Source organism: Zingiber officinale, chromosome 1A, assembly GCF_018446385.1.
Source record: "Zingiber officinale cultivar Zhangliang chromosome 1A, Zo_v1.1, whole genome shotgun sequence".
NCBI lineage: Eukaryota > Viridiplantae > Streptophyta > Magnoliopsida > Zingiberales > Zingiberaceae > Zingiber > Zingiber officinale.
Genome location: NC_055987.1, coordinates 29,555,725 through 29,577,460, shown reverse-complemented (window position 1 = coordinate 29,577,460; position 21,736 = coordinate 29,555,725). Strand labels below are relative to the sequence as shown.

General features: G+C 36.8%; 1 protein-coding gene across 1 annotated transcript; it reads left to right on the top strand.

Annotated features, from left to right (window-relative positions):
- Nucleotides 1-19,688: 19,688 nt before the first annotated feature.
- Nucleotides 19,689-21,736, top strand: LOC121997187 (probable histone chaperone ASF1A; the record flags this gene model as incomplete). The annotated part of the gene is made up of 4 exons (XM_042551467.1): nt 19,689-19,719; nt 20,073-20,188; nt 20,271-20,587; nt 21,118-21,736. Coding segments are annotated over 4 exons (699 nt in total), but the record flags the coding sequence as incomplete, so codon positions are not given.

The window sequence follows — 21,736 nt, the reverse complement described above, 5'->3', positions numbered from 1 at the left end:
CGACCTCTTGGTCATTTTACCTTCTAAGCAAGATTCACAAGTTGGAAAATTTTCCAACTCAAATGAACTCAAAAGTCCATCGGCTATAAGCCTCTGAATCCTACTTAAGTTAATATGACCAAGCCTTAGATGCCAAAGATATGTTTGGTTCATCTCCGAAGGTTCTTTTCTCTTATTAGAGTTAGAAGATGAGTTATAAATTTCCATGTTTTGCTTTGTGGAAGAAATTGGATTTAAAGTATACAAATTGTCAACTAATGCACCATAACAGATAATCACTTTATTTCTTTTAATAACTACATCGTTACTGAAAGAAACTGAATATCCATCTAAAAACAGTTTAGAAACTGAAATTAAATTCTTTCTAAAACTGGGTACATAAAGACAATTTCTTAAAATCAAATTTCTATTTCTACTAAAAGATAAGTAGACGTCTCCCACTGCAACAGCTGCCACCTTAGTAGCATTGCCCATGTAGACGGTAATTTCTCCTTCAGATAGTTGTCGGGTTTCCTGGAACCCCTGCAAGGAATTGCACACCATGTGCTGGTAGATAACACCGCTAAACATGTTTCAACAACTAGAGTATGAGATATACCTTTGTTTTGGTTCCCACGAGGAGAGGACACTCCGCCTTCCAATGTCCCGCCTGCTTACAGATGAAGCACTTACCCTTCGGCTTCTTCATTTCTTTCTTTGAACCGTCGGTTTAGAAGTAAAACCATTTTCAGCATAGTGAATTTGAGCATTGTGATGAAATAATCCTTCTGCTACTTGAAGTTCTGTCAGTAGTTCCGCTAATGAATAAACCCTCTTATTCATATTATAGTTCAGGCGAAACTGCTCAAAACTTCTAGGTAGCGTTTGGAGGATCATATCGATATGGGTTTCCCCATCAATTTCTCCTCTAAGGATCTGTATCTCGTTCAGATAAGCCATCATCTTTAGGATATGATCCCTTACAGGAGTACCCTCTTGCATAGTGGCTGTCATTATCTTTCTCATGGCTTCTTGCCTAGAAGCCCTATCCTGATGACCAAAGAGTTACTTGAGATTGTTCATAATATCATAAACTGTTGGTAAATCTTGATGCTGATGTTGCAATACATTTGACATTGAAGCCAAAATGTAACACCGCGCCATCTCATCTGCTTTTACCCATTTCCTATGATATTCAATCTCCTCTTGGGTAGATTCACCAGTGAGTCAGTTCAAATTTATAGCTTTCAGCAGTAAGAACAATGTCCAGGTTTCTTTTCCAGTCTATGTAGTTTGGTTCAGTAAGTCTATTCTGTTGAAGTATGATGGACAGTGTAACAACCCAATTTTCCCTATTTCAAGTTCTAAAAGTCCATAAAAATATTGGTGAATACCTTTAAAATATTCTAGAGATTTTTAGGAATTTTTAGAGTATTTTTACGTAATTTTTGGAGATCGTTTGGTATTTTTACTAAATGAAAGAAGTTTCAGCAAAAATAATATTCAAGCCGAGATTCGAACCATGGACCTCGGACTTGAACCGAGCCTTAACCGAACCAAGCCAACCAACTGATCCGCGGGTATTTCGTGAAAAGATATGAAACGAAATATGTTTAAGTTATAGTAAGGATCAGAAATTAAACCTAGGTTATAAAGGGTTAATTTCTTTCCCCGAGCCCGAATCCCTTTTCTTCTCGTTCCTTTCTCCCGACGCGTGCGACGGCGCTGTGCTTGGGCGAAGACGAAGCCGAGGTAGGGCGCTGTCCCGCCGAACCCTAGCAGCCCTCTCCTTCGGTTGTAAGTGCAAGCACATCGCGGTAAGTACTACTCACCTGCGGTAGGAGTTGCTCCGGACTTCGATTTGATTTCTTTGCTTCCGGTTTTCATAGTGCCGAGTAGAACTTTGTGCTAGGGTTTTTCCTTCCTTGCTCTGTTTGTCAAGCCGAACGGTTATACCTAATTGCATTAGAGTTTTGAGTTTTGGAATGGACATGCTCCAATTGTAGCAGACCGAACATCCCTTGTTTGAGGTCTTGTTTCTCCTTGTGTTTGAATCTGCCGTGAGTTCTATGTGGAAAGAATTGGGGGACTTTGGTTTTCTTTTGAGGTTCTGCCGTGAGCTTCACAAAGGAATAAAAAAAAAATTCGTTTAGGCTAATTGAGCATGAAGCATGGTTCTGATACCTTAATTTTGGTGCCGGGTAGAATTGTATGCTAGGGTTGTTGTGTTATGCATTCTATCCTTAATTTTTGCTAGGGATTTTGCCATGCACAGTTGAGTTTCTGGTTGGTTCCTTGCTGCCCAGATCATTATAGTTATCCCATGTCGCTGCCATGAGTTCACTTAAGGATGCATTGTCTTGGCTTGCTGTTGAATGCTTTGAGTTGTATGTTGTACATGAATTTCCTTGCTTTAAGGTCATGTTGTACATAGTTAAAGTTGATTAGAGATTTGTTTTTACAGCATGTTTAAGAAGTTGAGTAGCATTCTATGCCTGTTTGTTTTTACAACATGATTAGGATCACTAAAGGTAGCATCCTTTGTCTATTTTACAGCATGCTTAAGAAACCCTAAAGTAGTATTCTTTGTCTATGTTTTATAACATGATTAGAATCCCTAAAGTAGCATTTTTGCCCTATTTTACAGCATGTTTAGAAAGTCTAGATTTGCTTTCCTTCGCTCTATTTTATAACAGGCTTAGGGAGTTCAGATTTGTTTTCCTTTGTGTTATTTTTATACAGCATGCTTGGTTAGTTGTAATCCTACACTTGTTAGATATATATCTAAAGGATTCTAATAAGCTCTAATAAAGGATTATGAGAAGTATGAGTAAAGAAAAAGACCAAGGTCTAATTAAAAAGAGATAACAAGTAAATTAAAGTAAGAGGCTAGTACCCGACATCCAAGAGCTTGTCGTTAAACAAATCCAGGTGACCATTTCCGAGGTCTTGGCCCTGGTAGACCGAGGTCTGCTCTTTTAGGATTGGTGGCTCGCAACCCCAACCTATTAGGGAACGCGCATGAGTTGGTACTAGGCCTGGGCCCAAGAAAAGAAAACCCAAGAAAAGAAAACCTAAGAAAGAAAAGAAAAGTTAAGTAAGAAGGAAGAAAGAAAGAAGAAGAAAGTAAAAGATAGAAATTAAAAGATTAATTTCTAACACAAGGATACAAGAAATGAAATAAGTTCCAAGCTTAGAATAAATAAGAATGGTTAGTTTCTTTGATTCTAAGTTTACATTGTTAGTTTCTTGTTATCCTGCTTGATACTGAGTATGATTTGTATTCCGTTCATTTTCTGTATACCATGAGCACATGCAGATAGCTTTATTATTTCAGTTTCAGCACTTATGCATTTCATTTATGCATTTCGAGTTTTGTGAGATAGATTAGTACTTACTAAGCGTTTTCGCTTATAGATCTTGTTTTCTTTCCTCCTACTGCAGATAAAGGAAAAGCTAAGATATGAAGGGAGGCGACAGGGTGGTGGTGATGATGGATGTGTGTGGTGACTGAACTATGGAGAGGTCCAGAGGGGACTAGCAAGACTTATTTATTTAGAGTTTATGTCTAGTTTATTTTCCTTATTTCTGTTATGAAATTATGAGTTTATGATTGAGTTTGATGTGCATTGTAGCTTATTATGCTTCATTCTGGGAGCTTGAGTTTAGTTCATGTTGCTAGATTAGTTTTTGATTATGATATGATTTATTACTGCGTGGTTGTGAATAAATTGTGATCCAGCCGCATGTGGCTGTGTATATATCTTGTGTATTATAGATTTGGTCACCTGTGGAGACTTTCAGAAATTTTTCGGTAGGAATTTCTCTGAACCGTGATAAATCTAAGTGTCGTTAATAATAGCATAAGTGACACTAGTAAGTAGAGTAGGAGTTAGGTAACTCTTAGAGAGTAGTAGTAAGAAGGGTGGTTGTTACAACAGTTATCGACATTTCCATCACACACACATCAGCATCATCCTCGCCGTCTCAAGTAAGAAAGTATTTAAATCCTTTCTTTATTCCGCTTTCCTTATTATTAACTGAGTACTTTTTTTTGAGTACTAAAGTAAGATAGAAGATTTAGTTTCCCTTTTCTTTATTCATATTTATGTATGTTTAGAAAGGATAGAAATGTTTAGAAGTACCTACTCATAGGTGTTGAAAGTCAAGAATCATGTATAAGTAAGATATATCTAGAAAGTATAGTGATAATTGTAAGTTTTCTTTTCCTCTGCCTGACTTGATGTCAAGAAGAGGACGTCCTCGTACCGCTGGTACTGAGAACCAAGATCTTAGATCAACTGAGCCCAATCTCTCGAAGTTGTTGCCTAACTCCAGAGACAAGTAGCGAACAACAGCAAGTGATTGCCAATCTAATGGCCAATCGAAGCCGCCTACTCCCACTCCCCCAACCATTAATGTGGAAACCCCAGTGGTGATGAAGTCTTATCGGTTGCCCTGGCAGTCGCCACAACACCTAGAAGACAAGAAGCATACCTTATCCAGTGGCTGAAGCTGGAACCAGAAAGATTCTCAGGCACGACTGAGCCTTGGGATGCCCGGACTTGGTTCAAGACACTTGAGAGCACAATGGAGCTTCTTGACTGGCGAGAAGGTCAAGTGCGCCTCTTTCGGCCTGTCTGGAGATGCTCGTATGTGGTGGGAGAGGATAAAGACCAAGAGAGCAGCCGATCAGATGAGCTGGGCAGATTTTCAGTTAGAGTTCTATGAAGAGTTCTATCACCAACAAGCACTAAGAGGAGTTTATAGAGTTCAAGTCAGCCAAGATAGAAGACAAGACAGTGGGAAAACAGAGACCCCAGTCAAGTAAGTGTAGAAGAACAGAAAGAAGGTAAGACAGAGGGGGTTTGGGTGGTCTGTGAATATCCCGAAGTATTCCCAACAGATCTACCTGGACTACCTCCCAACAAATGAATGGATTTGAGATTGAATTGGTTCTTGGAACCGATCCAATTTCAAAAGCTCCGTATCGCATGTCTCCAGCAGAGCTGAAAGAGTTACAAGAACAACTACAGGAGTTACTTGACAAAGGCTTCATTCGCCCTAGTCATTCACCCGGGGAGCCCCAGAGTTGTTCGTTAAGAAGAAAGACGGATCCATGCTAATATGCATAGATTTTAGAACGTTGAGCAAAGCAGCAGTTAAGGGACAAGTACCCCCTTCCCAGGATTGACGACTTATTTGATCAGCTGAGAGAGGCAACAGTATTCTCGAAGATAGACCTGCGCCTTGGGTACCATCAGCTGAAGGTGAAAGGAAGAGACATACCCAGAACAGCTTTCCGAACCAGATACGGACACTACAAGTTTGTAGTCATGTATTTTGGTGTGACTAATGCACCAGCGGTCTTCATGGATTTAATGAACAGAGTGTTCAGAGAATATCTGGACAAATTTGTCATCGTATTTATCGACGACATTCTGGTCTATTCAAGGACCCCAGAGGAGCATGACACACACTTGAGGATAGTACTGTAGACTCTTCAGCAGAAGCAGCTTTATGCTAAATTCTCAAAGTGCGAGTTCTGGTTAAATCAGGTGGCGTTTTTAGGTCACATTATCTCTAAAAAAGGTATTCAAGTGGATCCAGCCAAAGTGGAAGCGGTCAACAACTGGAGTAGACCCAAGAACGTCAAAGAGATCAGAAGTTTCCTTGGTTTAGTTGGGTACTATAGGAAGTTCGTGGAGGACTTTTCCAGGATAGCTTCTCCGCTAACAGCCCTCACCAGAAAGAACAAAAGCTTCGAATGGTCAGATAAATGTGAGCAGAGCTTCCAAGAGCTAAAGAAGAGATTGATCAGTGCTCCCATTCTGACTGTTCCACAAAGCGACAAGAGTTTCGACATCTACAACGATGCTTCCAAGATGGGCTTAGGAGCTGTACTCATGCAAGAAGGAAAAGTCATAGCTTATGCTTCTAGACAACTCAAAGACTATGAGAAGAACTACCCTACTCATGATCTCGAGCTGGCAGCTGTAGTTTTTGCACTTAAACTCGACATTATTTGTATGGAGTCCAGTGTAGAATTTTCACAGATCATCGTAGTCTTAAGTACTTCTTCACTCGGAAGGACTTAAACATGAGACAGTGTGGTTGGAGTTGGTCAAAGATTACGATTGTGAAATTCTCTGCCACCCGTGCAAAGCTAACAAAGTGGCGGATGCAGAAAATCTAGTGCATCACCGATGTCTTTGTCATCACTAGCCCCGCCACGGAAGGAGTTGTCGATTTTGGGCTTGAAATTATCAAGGACAGCTCTCTACATTGACCTTAGAGTCTACACTGCTTGTGGAGATACAGAGAAAGCAAAGTGAAGATCCGGACATCCGTAAGATCAAGCAGGGGATACAAGAAGAAGACTCAGAGTTTAGAGTGACAGATAGCGGAATTCTTTATCGGGGAGTCTGCGTGCCCAATGATGGGGAACTGAGAAAGAAGATCTTAGAGGAAGCTCACAGTACACCATATTCTATGCATCCTGGTTCTTCCAAGATGTACCAAGATGTGAAACAGAGGTTTTGGTGGTCAGGACTCAAAAGAGATGTAGCTAAGTATGTCAGTACCTGCTTGACATGCCAGAGAGTCAAAGCAGAACACCAGAGACCAGGAGGAGTTCTTCAGCCTCTTCCAATACCAGAATGGAAATGGGAAGACATATCCATGGACTTCATAACAGGTCTTCCAAGAACCACAAATGGATATGATGCGATATGAGTGATAGTGGACAGATTGACCAAGTCTGCTCATTTTCTAGCCATCAAGGTGTCCCACTCTATAGAGCAGTTGGCGCAGTTATATGTTAAAGAGGTGATCAGACTTCACGGAGTTCCTAAATCTATTGTTTCTGATAGAGATGGGCGCTTCACCTCTCACTTTTGGGAGTGTATTCAGACTGCACTGGGCACCAAACTCAAGTTCAGCACAGCCTTCCATCCTCAGACTGATGGACAAACAGAGCGAGTAAATCAGATTCTAGAAGATATGCTCAAAGCTTGTGCACTAGATTTCAAAGGAAGTTGGTGCAAGTATTTGTGCTTAGCTGAATTCGCCTACAACAATAGCTATCAGGCCATCATCAAGATGGCACCTTATGAGGCACTGTATGGCAGGAAATGCAGATTCACCCATTTGCTGGCAAGAAGCAGGTGAGAGAAAAGAAATGGGAGTCGAGCTGGGCATTCAGACAGAGCTAATAGATGAGACTACTCAGGCTATTCAGAAGATCAGACAAAGAATTGAGACTGCCCAGAGTAGATAGAAGAGTTATGCTGACACACGCCGTAGGCCATTGGAATTCCAAGTAGGAGATTCAGTTTTCCTCAAGGTCGCTCTTATGAAGGGAGTGATGAGATTTGGCAAGAAGGGCAAATTAAGTCCTCGCTACGTAGGACTTTACCTAATCATAGAGAGGATTGGGAAAGTAGCTTACAAGCTGGACTTACCACAAGACATGTCAGCAATACACAATGTATTTCATGTCTCCATGCTAAAGAAGTGTCTCCATGACCCGCGCCAAGTGATTCAGCCTCAGTCAGTGCAGATCCAAGAGGATCTTAGTTATGAGAGCAGACCTACACAGATAGAGGACAGAGCAGTAGAACCAGAAGCACGAGGAAATCACTTGGGAGCGGGAGGACAGTATGAGACAAAAGTATCCAGAGCTATTCTAAGTTCGAGGACAAACTTTTTATAAGGTATGGGGGATTGTAACAACCCAATTTTCCCTATTTCAAGTTCTAAAAGTCCATAAAAATATTGGTGAATACCTTTAAAATATTCTAGAGATTTTTAGGAATTTTTAGAGTATTTTTACGTAATTTTTGGAGATCGTTTGGTATTTTTACTAAATGAAAGAAGTTTCAGCAAAAATAATATTCAAGCCGAGATTCGAACCATGGACCTCGGACTTGAACCGAGCCTTAACCGAACCAAGCCAACCAACTGATCCGCGGGTATTTCGTGAAAAGATATGAAACGAAATATGTTTAAGTTATAGTAAGGATCAGAAATTAAACCTAGGTTATAAAGGGTTAATTTCTTTCCCCGAGCCCTAATCCCTTTTCTTCTCGTTCCTTTCTCCCGACGCGTGCGACGGTGCTGTGCTTGGGCGAAGACGAAGCCGAGGTAGGGCGCTTCCTCCGGCGGCCGGCGAGGGGTTTTTCCGAGAATCCTTCTCATCCTTGTGACCTCCTCGACGTGAAGAGTACGTAGACGCGAAGAAGGCGCGGTGATTTCAAGTCTCGCCGAACCCTAGCAGCCCTCTCCTTCGGTTGTAAGTGCAAGCACATCGCGGTAAGTACTACTCACCTGCGGTAGGAGTTGCTCCGGGCTTCGATTTGATTTCTTTGCTTCCAGTTTTCATATTGCCGAGTAGAACTTTGTGCTAGGGTTTTTTCCTTCCTTGCTCTGTTTGTCAAGCCGAACGGTTATACCTAATTGCATTAGAGTTTTGAGTTTTGGAATGGACATGCTCCAATTGTAGCAGACCGAACATCCCTTGTTTGAGGTCTTGTTTCTCCTTGTGTTTGAATCTGCCGTGAGTTCTATGTGGAAAGAATTGGGGGACTTTGGTTTTCTTTTGAGGTTCTGCCGTGAGCTTCACAAAGGAATAAAAAAAAAAAAAATTCGTTTAGGCTAATTGAGCATGAAGCATGGTTCTGATACCTTAATTTTGGTGCCGGGTAGAATTGTATGCTAGGGTTGTTGTGTTATGCATTCTATCCTTAATTTTTGCTAGGGATTTTGCCATGCACAGTTGAGTTTCTGGTTGGTTCCTTGCTGCCCTGTTTTGGATCATACCGTACAGATTGCTATGGTTATCCCATGTCGCTGCCATGAGTTCACTTAAGGATGCATTGTCTTGGCTTGCTGTTGAATGCTTTGAGTTGTATGTTGTACATGAATTTCCTTGCTTTAAGGTCATGTTGTACATAGTCAAAGTTGATTAGAGATTTGTTTTTACAGCATGTTTAAGAAGTTGAGTAGCATTCTGTGTCTGTTTGTTTTTACAGCATGATTAGGATCACTAAAGGTAGCATCCTTTGTCTATTTTACAGCATGCTTAAGAAACCCTAAAGTAGTATTCTTTGTCTATGTTTTATAACATGATTAGAATCCCTAAAGTAGCATTTTTGTCCTATTTTACAGCATGTTTAGAAAGTCCAGATTTGCTTTCCTTTGCTCTATTTTATAACAGGCTTAGGGAGTTCAGATTTGTTTTCCTTTGTGTTATTTTTATACAGCATGCTTGGTTAGTTGTAATCCTATACTTATTAGATATATATCTAAAGAATTCTAATAAGCTCTAATAAAGGATTATGAGAAGTATGAGTAAAGAAAAAGACCAAGGTCTAATTAAAAAGAGATAACAAGTAAATTAAAGTAAGAGGCTAGTACCCGACTTCCAAGAGCTTGTCGTTAAACAAATCCAGGTGACCATTTCCGAGGTCTTGGCCCTGGTAGACCGAGGTCTGCTCTTTTAGGATTGGTGGCTCGCAACCCCAACCTATTAGGGAACGCGCATGAGTTGGTACTAGGCCTGGGCCCAAGAAAAGAAAACCCAAGAAAAGAAAACCCAAGAAAAGAAAACCTAAGAAAGAAAAGAAAAGTTAAGTAAGAAGGAAGAAAGAAAGAAGAAGAAAGTAAAAGATAGAAATTAAAAGATTAATTTCTAACACAAGGATACAAGAAATGAAATAAGTTCCAAGCTTAGAATAAATAAGAATGGTTAGTTTCTTTGATTCTAAGTTTACATTGTTAGTTTCTTGTTATCCTGCTTGATACTGAGTATGATTTGTATTCCGTTCATTTTCTGTATACCATGAGCACATGCAGATAGCTTTATTATTTCAGTTTCAGCACTTATGCATTTCATTTATGCATTTCGAGTTTTGTGAGATAGATTAGTACTTACTAAGCGTTTTCGCTTATAGATCTTGTTTTCTTTCCTCCTACTGCAGATAAAGGAAAAGCTAAGATATGAAGGGAGGCGACAGGGTGGTGGTGATGATGGATGTGTGTGGTGACTGAACTATGGAGAGGTCCAGAGGGGACTAGCAAGACTCATTTATTTAGAGTTTATGTCTAGTTTATTTTCCTTATTTCTGTTATGAAATTATGAGTTTATGATTGAGTTTGATGTGCATTGTAGCTTATTATGCTTCATTCTGGGAGCTTGAGTTTAGTTCATGTTGCTAGATTAGTTTTTGATTATGATATGATTTATTACTGCGTGGTTGTGAATAAATTGTGATCCAGCTGCATGTGGCTGTGTATATATCTTGTGTATTATAGATTTGGTCACCGGTACAGGGGAGACTCTGCCGAAATTTTTCGGTAGGAATTTCTCTGAACCGTGATAAATCTAAGTGTCGCTAATAATAGCATAAGTGACACTAGTAAGTAGAGTAGGAGTTAGGTAACGGTCGCCCTTAGAGAGTAGTAGTAAGAAGGGTGGTTGTTACAGACAGTGGGTTGAAAGACATCCTAAGAATCACAAATAACTTTTGGTCAGAACTCTAAATTTAGAATAATATTGATTCCTCAAACAATACTATTTTAAATTAACCAACACCTCAAAACACCGTGAATTTTGTATGCCACGTTAGTGTGGACGTATACAAATTCAACATTTGTAAAAGGAGGGTTTTATCCCATTAATTTTATTATCTTGTCAACCTAACTTTTTGACAAATAAAATTAATAGTTGGTGTCTTTTGGTCACACAAATAATAGCAGTAACTCCGATGGGGAGGATACTATTAGATGTGTCTAAGTGTATACCATTACTTGACACTAAGTTCATTAATAAGATTATGCCCCTTCCGTTGGGGAAGATCACACGCTCTTAATTAACTTCCTATAGTCATCCAAAAATGGAAGTCTGTTCTAGTGATCCACAAACAAGCTCATCCGTTATGGAGGAAGGCACTCAGAGCCAACGCGCAAGCTTGTTTGCATCACTTACAAACCAGTAATGGAGACCATGGGATTTATTTAAAAATCCCTCTGCCACTTAGTTATTTATAAATGAGGAATTTTAACTATGCTAGCCTACTAAAACTTGTAAACTAACATGCACACACAGCATAATATAAAAGCAATAAATAGAAAATTTAATTTTCAACTATTATGGCTTTTATCACTTATTGTCCTCCATGTGTTGTCATCCCAAGATGCTGTCATATTTGGCCACCGCCACCGGATCTAGCTGTCGCATCCATCTTGCTCCTAGTTCCGCTGCGCCTCTGGTCCTTAGAAGGTTCCACACTTTGCAAGATTCGATCCGCGACATAAATAGAATTTTACATTTTGATCCTATATTCCATAAAAGGAATGTACATGTATCTAGATCAAAAATAAAATCCTAATAAAACTAAATACAGCTCCTGCTGTATTTTAATACAATCATGCACACACATAAATGCCCTTGACATGTCTAAGGGTCCAATCACACACATAATAACTAAAAGCCATAATAGTTGGCACATCCTACTATTAACCTGCCTAAATTATGTATGACATGTGCATAATTAAACTAAATACCAAATACACAGAGGCAAAACCCTAGCTCTGATACCAATTGTTGGTTGCTACTCGAAAAACCTATAGGTTCCACTGTACAAAAATTTTGTACAAAGGTCTGAACCTTTTCCTAGCTACCATGTGTTCTTTTAAATTAAATTTTGGATCGCCTGCGGAACTTAACACGTTTGATCCAAAACTTAATCTATTTGTTCTTTTAGGTTTTGACTTGGATCTCCTGCGGAACTTAACACGTTCGACCCAAGTCTCCTTAAGTTATTAATTCCATTAAATATTAATTTCCATAATTGGTTTCCAGATGCATGGCGAGGCACATGGCCTTCTTGGATATGGGAGCAACCACCACCGACTAGACAAAATCTTTTATAGAAAGCTAATATTTAATTTCCTAAAATAACTTTAGGTTAACCAAAGAGAACAATCAAATCACAAGGAAAAGAAAAAACAAAAGAACACAGCATCAAAAAAACATATTTGAAATTCTAGAACGTAAGCCTCTTGTATTTGGTATTATTTCCATAAATAACTAGCATGATGCGGAAATAAAAATTACTAGTTATACCTTGTAGAAAAACCTCTTGATCTTCTACCGTATTCCTCTTCTAACCTCAGACGTTGTGTGGGCAACGATCTACCGAGATGAGAAACCACCAACCACCTTCTTCTCCTCCAAGCAAGGTTCGGCCACAAAGGAAAACTTCACCAAGGAGAAAAACCAAAATACTAACCAAGCTATAAGAGATGCTAGCTTTCTCTCCTTCTTCTTCTTCTTCTCCAAGTAGTATCCGGCCACCACAAGAGCTCCAAGGGAGAGAGAGGTTGGAAGAGAGGAAGAGAGGATGGCCGGCCACAACACCAAGGAAAAGAGGGAGAGAAATAATAGATGTTGTGTCTCTTGAAGGCACCTCACCCCTTCTTTTATATTCCTTGGCCTAGGTAAATTAGGAAATTTAATTACAATAAAATTTCCTTAATTTCCTTGACATGATTTAATTGAGAAAAATAAAATAAAATTTCCCAATTAAAATCAAGTGGCCGGTCACATCAATAAAAACAAATTGGACAAGTTTTAATCAACAATTTAAAACTTCCTAATTTGTTTCCGGAAATTTTAAAAATAAAATTTCTCTTCAAATCTCTTCATGGTTGATAAAAGAAATTTCTATAATTTTAATTTTACAACATGTGAATAATTTTAAAGAGAAAATAAAATATCTCACCAATATATAAATAAGGAAAGAGATCTAATCTCTTTCTTTAATCTTTGTAGATCTTTTAAGAGAGATATTTTAATTTTAATTCTCTTTAATAAATTATATCTTCCACATAATAAAAATTAAAATTAAATTTCTTTTTTAATTTAATTTGGCCGGCCCTACTAGCTTGGGTTCAAGCTAGGGCCGGCCACCCAATTTTATACCTAGGCCGGCCCTAGCTTGTTCCCAAGCTAGCTTGGTCGGCCCCTATTGGGTGGGTATATAAGGTGGATATAGGTGGGTATAGAACTCTATAAATAAGAGGCTACGATAGGGACCGAGAGGAGGAATTGGTTTTGGTCTCCCGATAAAATTAAGCATCCCGTGTTCGCCCCGAACACACAACTTAATTTTATCAATAATAATTCATTCCACTAGAGAACTATTATTGAACTACCGCACCAATCCCAAATTACATTTTTGGGCTCCTTCTTATTATGAGTGTGTTAGTCTCCCTGTGTTTAAGATATCGAATGTCCACTAATTAAGTGAGTTACTGACAACTCATTTAATTAATATCTTAGTCCAAGAGTAGTACCACTCAACCTTATCGTCATGTCGGACTAAGTCCACCTGTAGGGTTTAACATGACAATCCTTATGAGCTCCTCTTGGGGACATTCTCAACCTAGTATCTCTAGGACACAGTTTCCTTCTATAATCAACAACACACACTATAAGTGATACCATTTCCCAACTTATCGGGCTTATTGATTCCACTACAAAAAAACATAAATTTGGGGATAAATATTTGGAACGAAAATTATTCGTCCCAAAATTGCGACAAATTTAGGGTCGAAAACAAATTTCGACCCAAATAACCAACGAAAATTGCAACAAAAAAAATTTGTTTCAAATTTGCAACAAGAAAAAATTTCGTTGCTAAATTCGTCGCCAAATCAGGAACGAATTCAGAATTCGTCCCAGATTTTGGGACAAATACTGCATTCATCCCAAATTCTGGGACAAATTCAGAATTCGTCCCAAAATCTGGGACGAATCCAGGATTCGTCCCAAAATCTGGGACGAATCCAGGATTTGTTCCAAAAATGGCATTATTTTTTAAAAAAGACAATCAAATATCGAAGGCTTATATCTTGACATAGAGACATCGAAATTTGATGAAACAAGTTTCTATGCATTCGTATCATTAACTTGATCATAAATATGTCACCATCCATATTTTTTAAATAATATTTTAAGTGATTCAAATTTTTAATACCAAATTAGGTTAAATTGGAATTAAAAAATTCCAAAAATAAATATATTTGGTAAAAAATATTTTTATGGATATATTTACGATCAGGACAATGATACGAATGCATAGAAATTTGTTTCATCAAATTCCGATGTCTCAAGGTCAAGATATAAGCTTTCGGTCTTTAATTTTATTTTTTAAAATTATTTTTAGTTTTGGGACGAATCCAGAGATTCGTCCCAACAATTTAATTATAAAAAAAAAAACAAAATGGGACACCTTATATACAGACCTAGAGACATCAGAATTTGATGAAACAAATTTCTATACGTTCATATCATTGTCCTGATCGTAAATATATCCATAAAAATATTTTTTATCAAATATATTTATTTTTGGAATTTTTTAATTCCAATTTGACCTAATTTGGGGTTAATAATTTGAATCATTTAAAATATTAATTAAAAAATATGGATGGTGACATATTTACGATCAGGGCAATGATACGAACGCATAGAAACTTGTTTCATCAAATTCCGATGTCTCTAGGTCAAGATATAAGCTTCCGGACTTTGATTTAATTTATTTTAAATTAATTTAAGTTTTGGGACGAATCCTGGATTCGTCCCAAAATTTGGGATGAATCCAGGAATTCGTCCCAAAATTTGGGACGAATCCAGAGATTCGTCCCAAAAATTTAAATATCTTTAAAAAAAAAAACAAAATGGGACGCCTTATATACGGACCTAGAGACATCAGAATTTGATGAAATAAATTTCTATGCATTCGTATCATTGTCCTGATCGTAAATATATCCATGAAAATACTTTTTACCAAATATTTTTATTTTTATAATTTTTTAATTCCATTTTGACCTAATTTGGTATTAAAAATTTGAATCACTTAAAATATTATTTAAAAAATATGTTTGGTGACATATTTATGATCAGGGCAATGATATGAACGCATAGAAACTTGTTTCATCAAATTCTGATGTCTCTAGGTCAAGAAACTTGTTTCACCAAAATTTGGGACGAATCTAGAGATTCGTCCCAAAAATTTAAATATCTTTAAAAAAAAAACAAAATGGGACGCCTTATATACGGACCTAGAGACATCGGAATTTGATGAAATAAATTTCTTTGCGTTTGTATCATTGTCTTGATCGTAAATATATCCATAAAAATATTTTTTACCAAATATTTTTATTTTTGGAATTTTTTAATTCCAATTTAACCTAATTTGTTATTAAAAATTTGAATCACTTAAAATATTATTTAAAAAATATGTTTTGTGACATATTTATGATCAGGACAACGATACGAACGCATAGAAACTTGTTTCATCAAATTCCGATGTCTATAGGTCAAGATATAAGCTTTCAGACACTAATTTACAACCGTTCACTGCACAACACCTTTTTAGTTAATAGCAACCTATATATGTATTAAATAATATCTACCTAGAGACATCATAATTTGATGAAACAAATTTCTATGCGTTTGTATCGTTGTCCTGATCGTATATATATGCATAAAAATATTTTTTCAAAAATATATTTATTTTTATAATTTTTTAATTCCAAATTGACCTAATTTGGGGTTAATAATTTGAATCATTTAAAATATTAATTAAAAAATATGGATGGTGACATATTTATGATCAGGGCAACAATACGAACGCATAGAAACTGGTTTCATCAAATTCCGATGTCTTTAGGTCAAGATATAAGCTTTCGGTCTTTGATTTAATTTATTTTAAATTAATTTAAGTTTTGGGACGAATCCTGGATTCGTCCCAAAATTTGGGATGAATCCAGGAATTCGTCCCAAAATTTGGGACGAATCCAGGAATTCGTCCCAAAATTTGGGACGAATCCAGAGATTCGTCCCAAAAATTTAAATATCTTTAAAAAATAAAACAAAATGGGACGCCTTATATACGGACCTAGAGACATCGGAATTTGATGAAATAAATTTCTATGCGTTCGTATCATTGTCCTGATCGTAAATATATCCACACAAATATTTTTTTCCAAATATTTTTATTTTTGTAATTTTTTAATTCCATTTTAACCTAATTTGGTATTAAAAATTTGAATCACTTAAAATATTATTTAAAAAATATGTTTGGTGACATATTTACGATCAGGGTAATGATATGAACGCATAGAAACTTGTTTCATCAAATTTCAATGTCTCTAGGTCAAGAAACTTGTTTCACCAAAATTTGGGACGAATCCAGAGATTCGTCCCAAAAATTTAAATATCTTTAAAAAAAAAACAAAATGAGACGCCTTATATACGGACCTAGAGACATCAGAATTTGATGAAATAAATTTCTTTACATTTGTATCATTGTCCTGTTCGTAAATATATCCATAAAAATATTTTTTACCAAATATTTTTATTTTTCGAATTTTTTAATTCCAATTTGACCTAATTTGTTATTAAAAATTTGAATCACTTAAAATATTATTTAAAAAATATGTTTTGTGACATATTTATGATCAGGGCAACGATACGAACGCATAGAAACTTGTTTCATCAAATTCCGATGTCTTTAGGTCATGATATAAGCTTTCGGTCTTTGATTTAATTTTTTTTAAATTAATTTAAGTTTTGGGACGAATCCTGGATTCGTCCCAAAATTTGGGACGAATCCAGGAATTCGTCCCAAAGTTTGGGACGAATCTCTGGATTCGTCCCAAAATTTGGGACGAATCCAGAGATTCGTCCCAAAAATTTAAATATCTTTAAAAAAAAAATAAAATGGGACGCCTTATATACGGACCTAGAGACATCAGAATTTGATGAAATAAATTTCTATGCATTCGTATCATTGTCCTGATCGTAAATATATCCATAAAAATATTTTTTACCAAATATTTTTATTTTTGGAATTTTTTAATTCCAATTTAACCTAATTTGGTATTAAAAATTTGAATCACTTAAAATATTATTTAAAAAATATGTTTGGTGACATATTTACGATCAGGGCAATGATACGAACGCATAGAAACTTGTTTTATCAAATTCCGATGTCTATAGGTCAAGATATAAGCTTTCAGACACTAATTTACAACCGTTCACTGCACAGCACCTTTTTAGTTAATAGCAACCTATATATGTATTAAAAAATATCTACCTAGAGACATCAGAATTTGATGAAACAAATTTCTATGTGTTTGTATCGTTGTCCTGATCGTAAATATATACATAAAAATATTTTTTTCACAAATATATTTATTTTTGGAATTTTTTAATTCCAATTTGACCTAATTTGGGGTTAATAATTTGAATCATTTAAAATATTAATTAAAAAATATGGATGGTGACATATTTATGATCAGGGCAATGATATGAACGCATAGAAACTTGTTTCATCAAATTCCGATGTCTCTAGGTCAAGATATAAGCTTTCGGTCTTTGATTTAATTTATTTTAAATTAATTTAAGTTTTGGGACGAATCCTGGATTCGTCCCAAAATTTGGGACGAATCCAGGAATTCGTCCCAAAGTTTGGGACGAATCTCTGGATTCATCCCAAAATTTGGGACGAATCCAGAGATTCGTCCCAAAAATTTAAATATCTTTAAAAAAAAATAAAATGGGACGCCTTATATACGGACCTAGTGACATCAGAATTTGATGAAATAAATTTCTATGCATTCATATCATTGTCCTGATCGTAAATATATCCATAAAAATATTTTTTACCAAATATTTTTATTTTTGGAATTTTTTAATTCCAATTTGACCTAATTTGGTATTAAAAATTTGAATCACTTAAAATATTATTTAAAAAATATGTTTGGTGACATATTTATGATCAGGGCAACGATACGAACGCATAGAAACTTATTTCATCAAATTCTGATGTCTATAGGTCAAGATATAAGTTTTCAGACACTAATTTACAACCATTCACTGTACAACACCTTTTTAGTTAATAGCAACCTATATATGTATTAAATAATATTTACCTAGAGACATCAGAATTTGATGAAACAAATTTCTATGCATTTGTATCGTTGTCCTGATCGTATATATATACATAAAAATATTTTTTCAAAAATATATTTATTTTTGGAATTTTTTAATTCCAAATTGACCTAATTTGGGGTTAATAATTTGAATCATTTAAAATATTAATTAAAAAATATGGATGGTGGCATATTTATGATCAGGGCAACAATACGAACGCAAAGAAACTTGTTTCATCAAATTCCGATGTCTATAGGTCAAGATATAAGCTTTCAGACACTAATTTACAACCGTTTACTGCACAACACCTTTTTAGTTAATAGCAACCTATATATGTATTAAATAATATCTACCTAGAGACATCAAAATTTGATGAAACAAATTTCTATGCGTTTGTATCGTTGTCCTTATCTTAAATATATACATAAAAATATTTTTTCACAAATATATTTATTTTTGGAATTTTTTAATTCCAATTTGACCTAATTTAGGGTTAATAATTTGAATCATTTAAAATATTAATTAAAAAATATGGATGGTGACATATTTATGATCAGGGCAACGATACGAACGCATAGAAACTTGTTTCATCAAATTCCGATGTCTCTAGGTCAAGATATAGGCTTTCGGTCTTTGATTTAATTTATTTTAAATTAATTTAAGTTTTGGGACGAATCCAGAGATTCGTCCCAAAAATTTAAATATCTTTAAAAAGAAAAAAATGGGATGCCTTATATACGGACCAAGAGATATCGAAATTTGATGAAATAAATTTCTATGCGTTCGTATCATTGTCCTGATCGTAAATATATCCATAAAAATATTTTTTACAAATATTTTTATTTTTGGAATTTTTTAATTCCAATTTGACCTAATTTGGTATTAAAAATTTGAATCACTTAAAATATTATTTAAAAAATATGTTTGGTGACATATTTACGATCAGGGCAACGATACGAACGCATAGAAACTTGTTTCATCAAATTCTGATGTCTATAGGTCAAGATATAAGCTTTCAGACACTAATTTACAACCGTTCACTGCACAACACCTTTTTAGTTAATAGCAACCTATATATGTATTAAAAAATATCTACCTAGAGACATCAGAATTTGATGAAACAAATTTCTATGCGTTTGTATCGTTGTCCTGATCGTAAATATATACATAAAAATATTTTTTTCACAAATATATTTATTTTTGGAATTTTTTAATTCCAATTTGACCTAATTTGGGGTTAATAATTTGAATCATTTAAAATATTAATTAAAAAATATGGATGGTGACATATTTATGATTAGGGCAACGATACGAACGCATAGAAACTTGTTTCATCAAATTCCGATGTCTCTAGGTCAAGATATAAGCTTTCGGTCTTTGATTTAATTTATTTTAAATTAATTTAAGTTTTGGGACGAATCCTGGATTCGTCCCAAAATTTGGGACGAATCCAGAAATTCGTCCCAAAATTTGGGACGAATTTAGAAATTTGTCCCAAAATTTGGGACGAATTTAGAAATTCGTCCCAAAATTAGGGACGAAATTGGGAACAAAAAATATTTGTTCCTAAAAACCCTAGATCTAATTCCCAGCCCCATTCTTTTTCCCTTCTCTCTTTTCTTTCCTCTCTCTCCCCCGTTCCCCCTTCTTCCCATCTGCGATTTCCAGGTTTCGGCCACATCTCCGACCGACGACGGCGTGATCTACGACGATCGGCGGTGGAAGGTTTTCGTTTGGTAAGCAAAACGCTCTCAGATCTCTCTCTCTCGGCGTCGCTGGACTCCCTGCCGGCGCGGGCTGGCCGCGTCCAGGCGCTGCCTGGCCGGCGCTGCATGGCCGGCGGCGGCAGCCGCTGCCTGGCCTTGTGCATGGCCGGCGGCGGCAGCCGCTGCCTGGCCGGCGGCGGCAGCTGCTGCCTGGCCTCCGGCAGGGCCTGCCTTGCCTCCAGCAGTCTCTGTGATACTCTGAACTTTGAACTTTGAACTTGACATTTCAGAAGTTATTGTGTTTATTCTATGGATCCTAACCGAGAATTTATTTTTAAATTCTTATGATGAGTGCTGATATGTTCTATTAATTTTCCCTTTAGATTTGGAGTGGAAACTTACATATGTCGGATCAGCAGAAGACGAGACTTATGACGAACTCCTTGAAAGTGTCCTTGTTGGTCCAGTCAACGTTGGGAATTATCGCTTCATTTTCCAGGCAATTTCAACTGAATACATGATTCTCAAATGGCCCTTGACATGATTTCAGAGAGTGACATGCTCCTATTTCTAACTTTCAGGCAGATCCCCCAGATCCAACCAAGATCCGCGAAGAAGACATAATTGGTGTCACTGTGCTACTGTTGACTTGCTCTTATGTGGGGCAGGAATTCATCAGAGTAGGCTACTATGTGAACAATGACTATGACGACGATCAACTTCGGGAGGAACAACCTCCACGGATTTTACTTGACAGAGTCCAACGGAACATCTTGGCTGACAAGCCTCGTGTGACAAAATTCCCCATTAACTTTCATCCCGACCCGAGTGAAAATGGAGGGCAGCAACAACAGCCAACTACTACCTCACCTGAAAACCAGGCCGTAGATGATCCAAGGTCTGTCCAAACCCCTGAAAAACATACCAAGGGTTAGATGTTGCATTTGTTCTTTTTTTTTTTCTGTGGTCATGTAGGATTTTCAACTGCTTTGGTGGTCATCCGGTTAATATGATTCACTTTTTTCCTTCTTCTTTTTGCAATTACTAAGAGACTTTCCTCAATAGATGATGATGATGATTCAGCCATCAAGTCTTGTTGCATGTTTTAATGATTTTTGGAACTCGATTAGTCGTTCGGGTCAGAGCTATGTTTTCATTGTCGGCACCTGTCTGAGGATTGAAAGAAATTGCTTAGTTTGTGCCACCTTACATGTTTCCAAGAACTTATATTTTTTGAATTTGGTGTGAAGATGTTCAGTATTCTTCATCTGGAGTGCTTGAAAATTGGCAGTTTCAATCATCTAAAAAGAGTTAACTGCGTACACAATGAAGATAAAGAGAAACAAGGCTTACATACATCTTCACCTAAATCAAAAGGGTGCACAGGTTCCATAGGTTTCCTCCTCAACCTCTTCTTCGAATTCTCAGGCTATGGCCGACACACGATGATCTCTGTGACCATGATCAAGGCAATCAAAACCCTCAATTCTTGTTACAGCAGAGGCTGAGCCAGGAGCAGCAGCAAAAATCACTGGAGGTGTTGGAGGATGTGGAAGCGGCATATGGCCATGGAAATAGGAATCGTGTGCCAATGGGTTTGAGACCCGCGGCGGCGGAGATCCAAAGAAGAAGGGCGGCGACGGAGATGATGCGACTTCGTTAGATTTCCCATCCTGTTAATTCAGTGGCACCAGTTACCATCTTGATCATGAAAAGTTTACGAGCTAAGTCACAAAACAATTCTTTAACCTTGGAAAGAGAAGTGAAGCTCCATGCCGGGCTGCACCACCGCGGCTTGGTGCACACCACCTTAATCCTCCGGCCATCCGACACTGCGGTTGCATCCATTTCTTCTCCTCCTTTTGAGGTCAAGAATCAAGAAGATGATGGCCTCTGCTTTGAATGCAGGAAGAGACGATGAGATTGAAATGGAATTTATAGGGATAATGTTGTTTGTGCAGGTCTCAAGTTGGTCTGATCTTAGTGTAGTTGAAGACAGCTGTATTTGTTCACCTCTTTTCGGTATTCCTAAGTTCTTTAATATGCA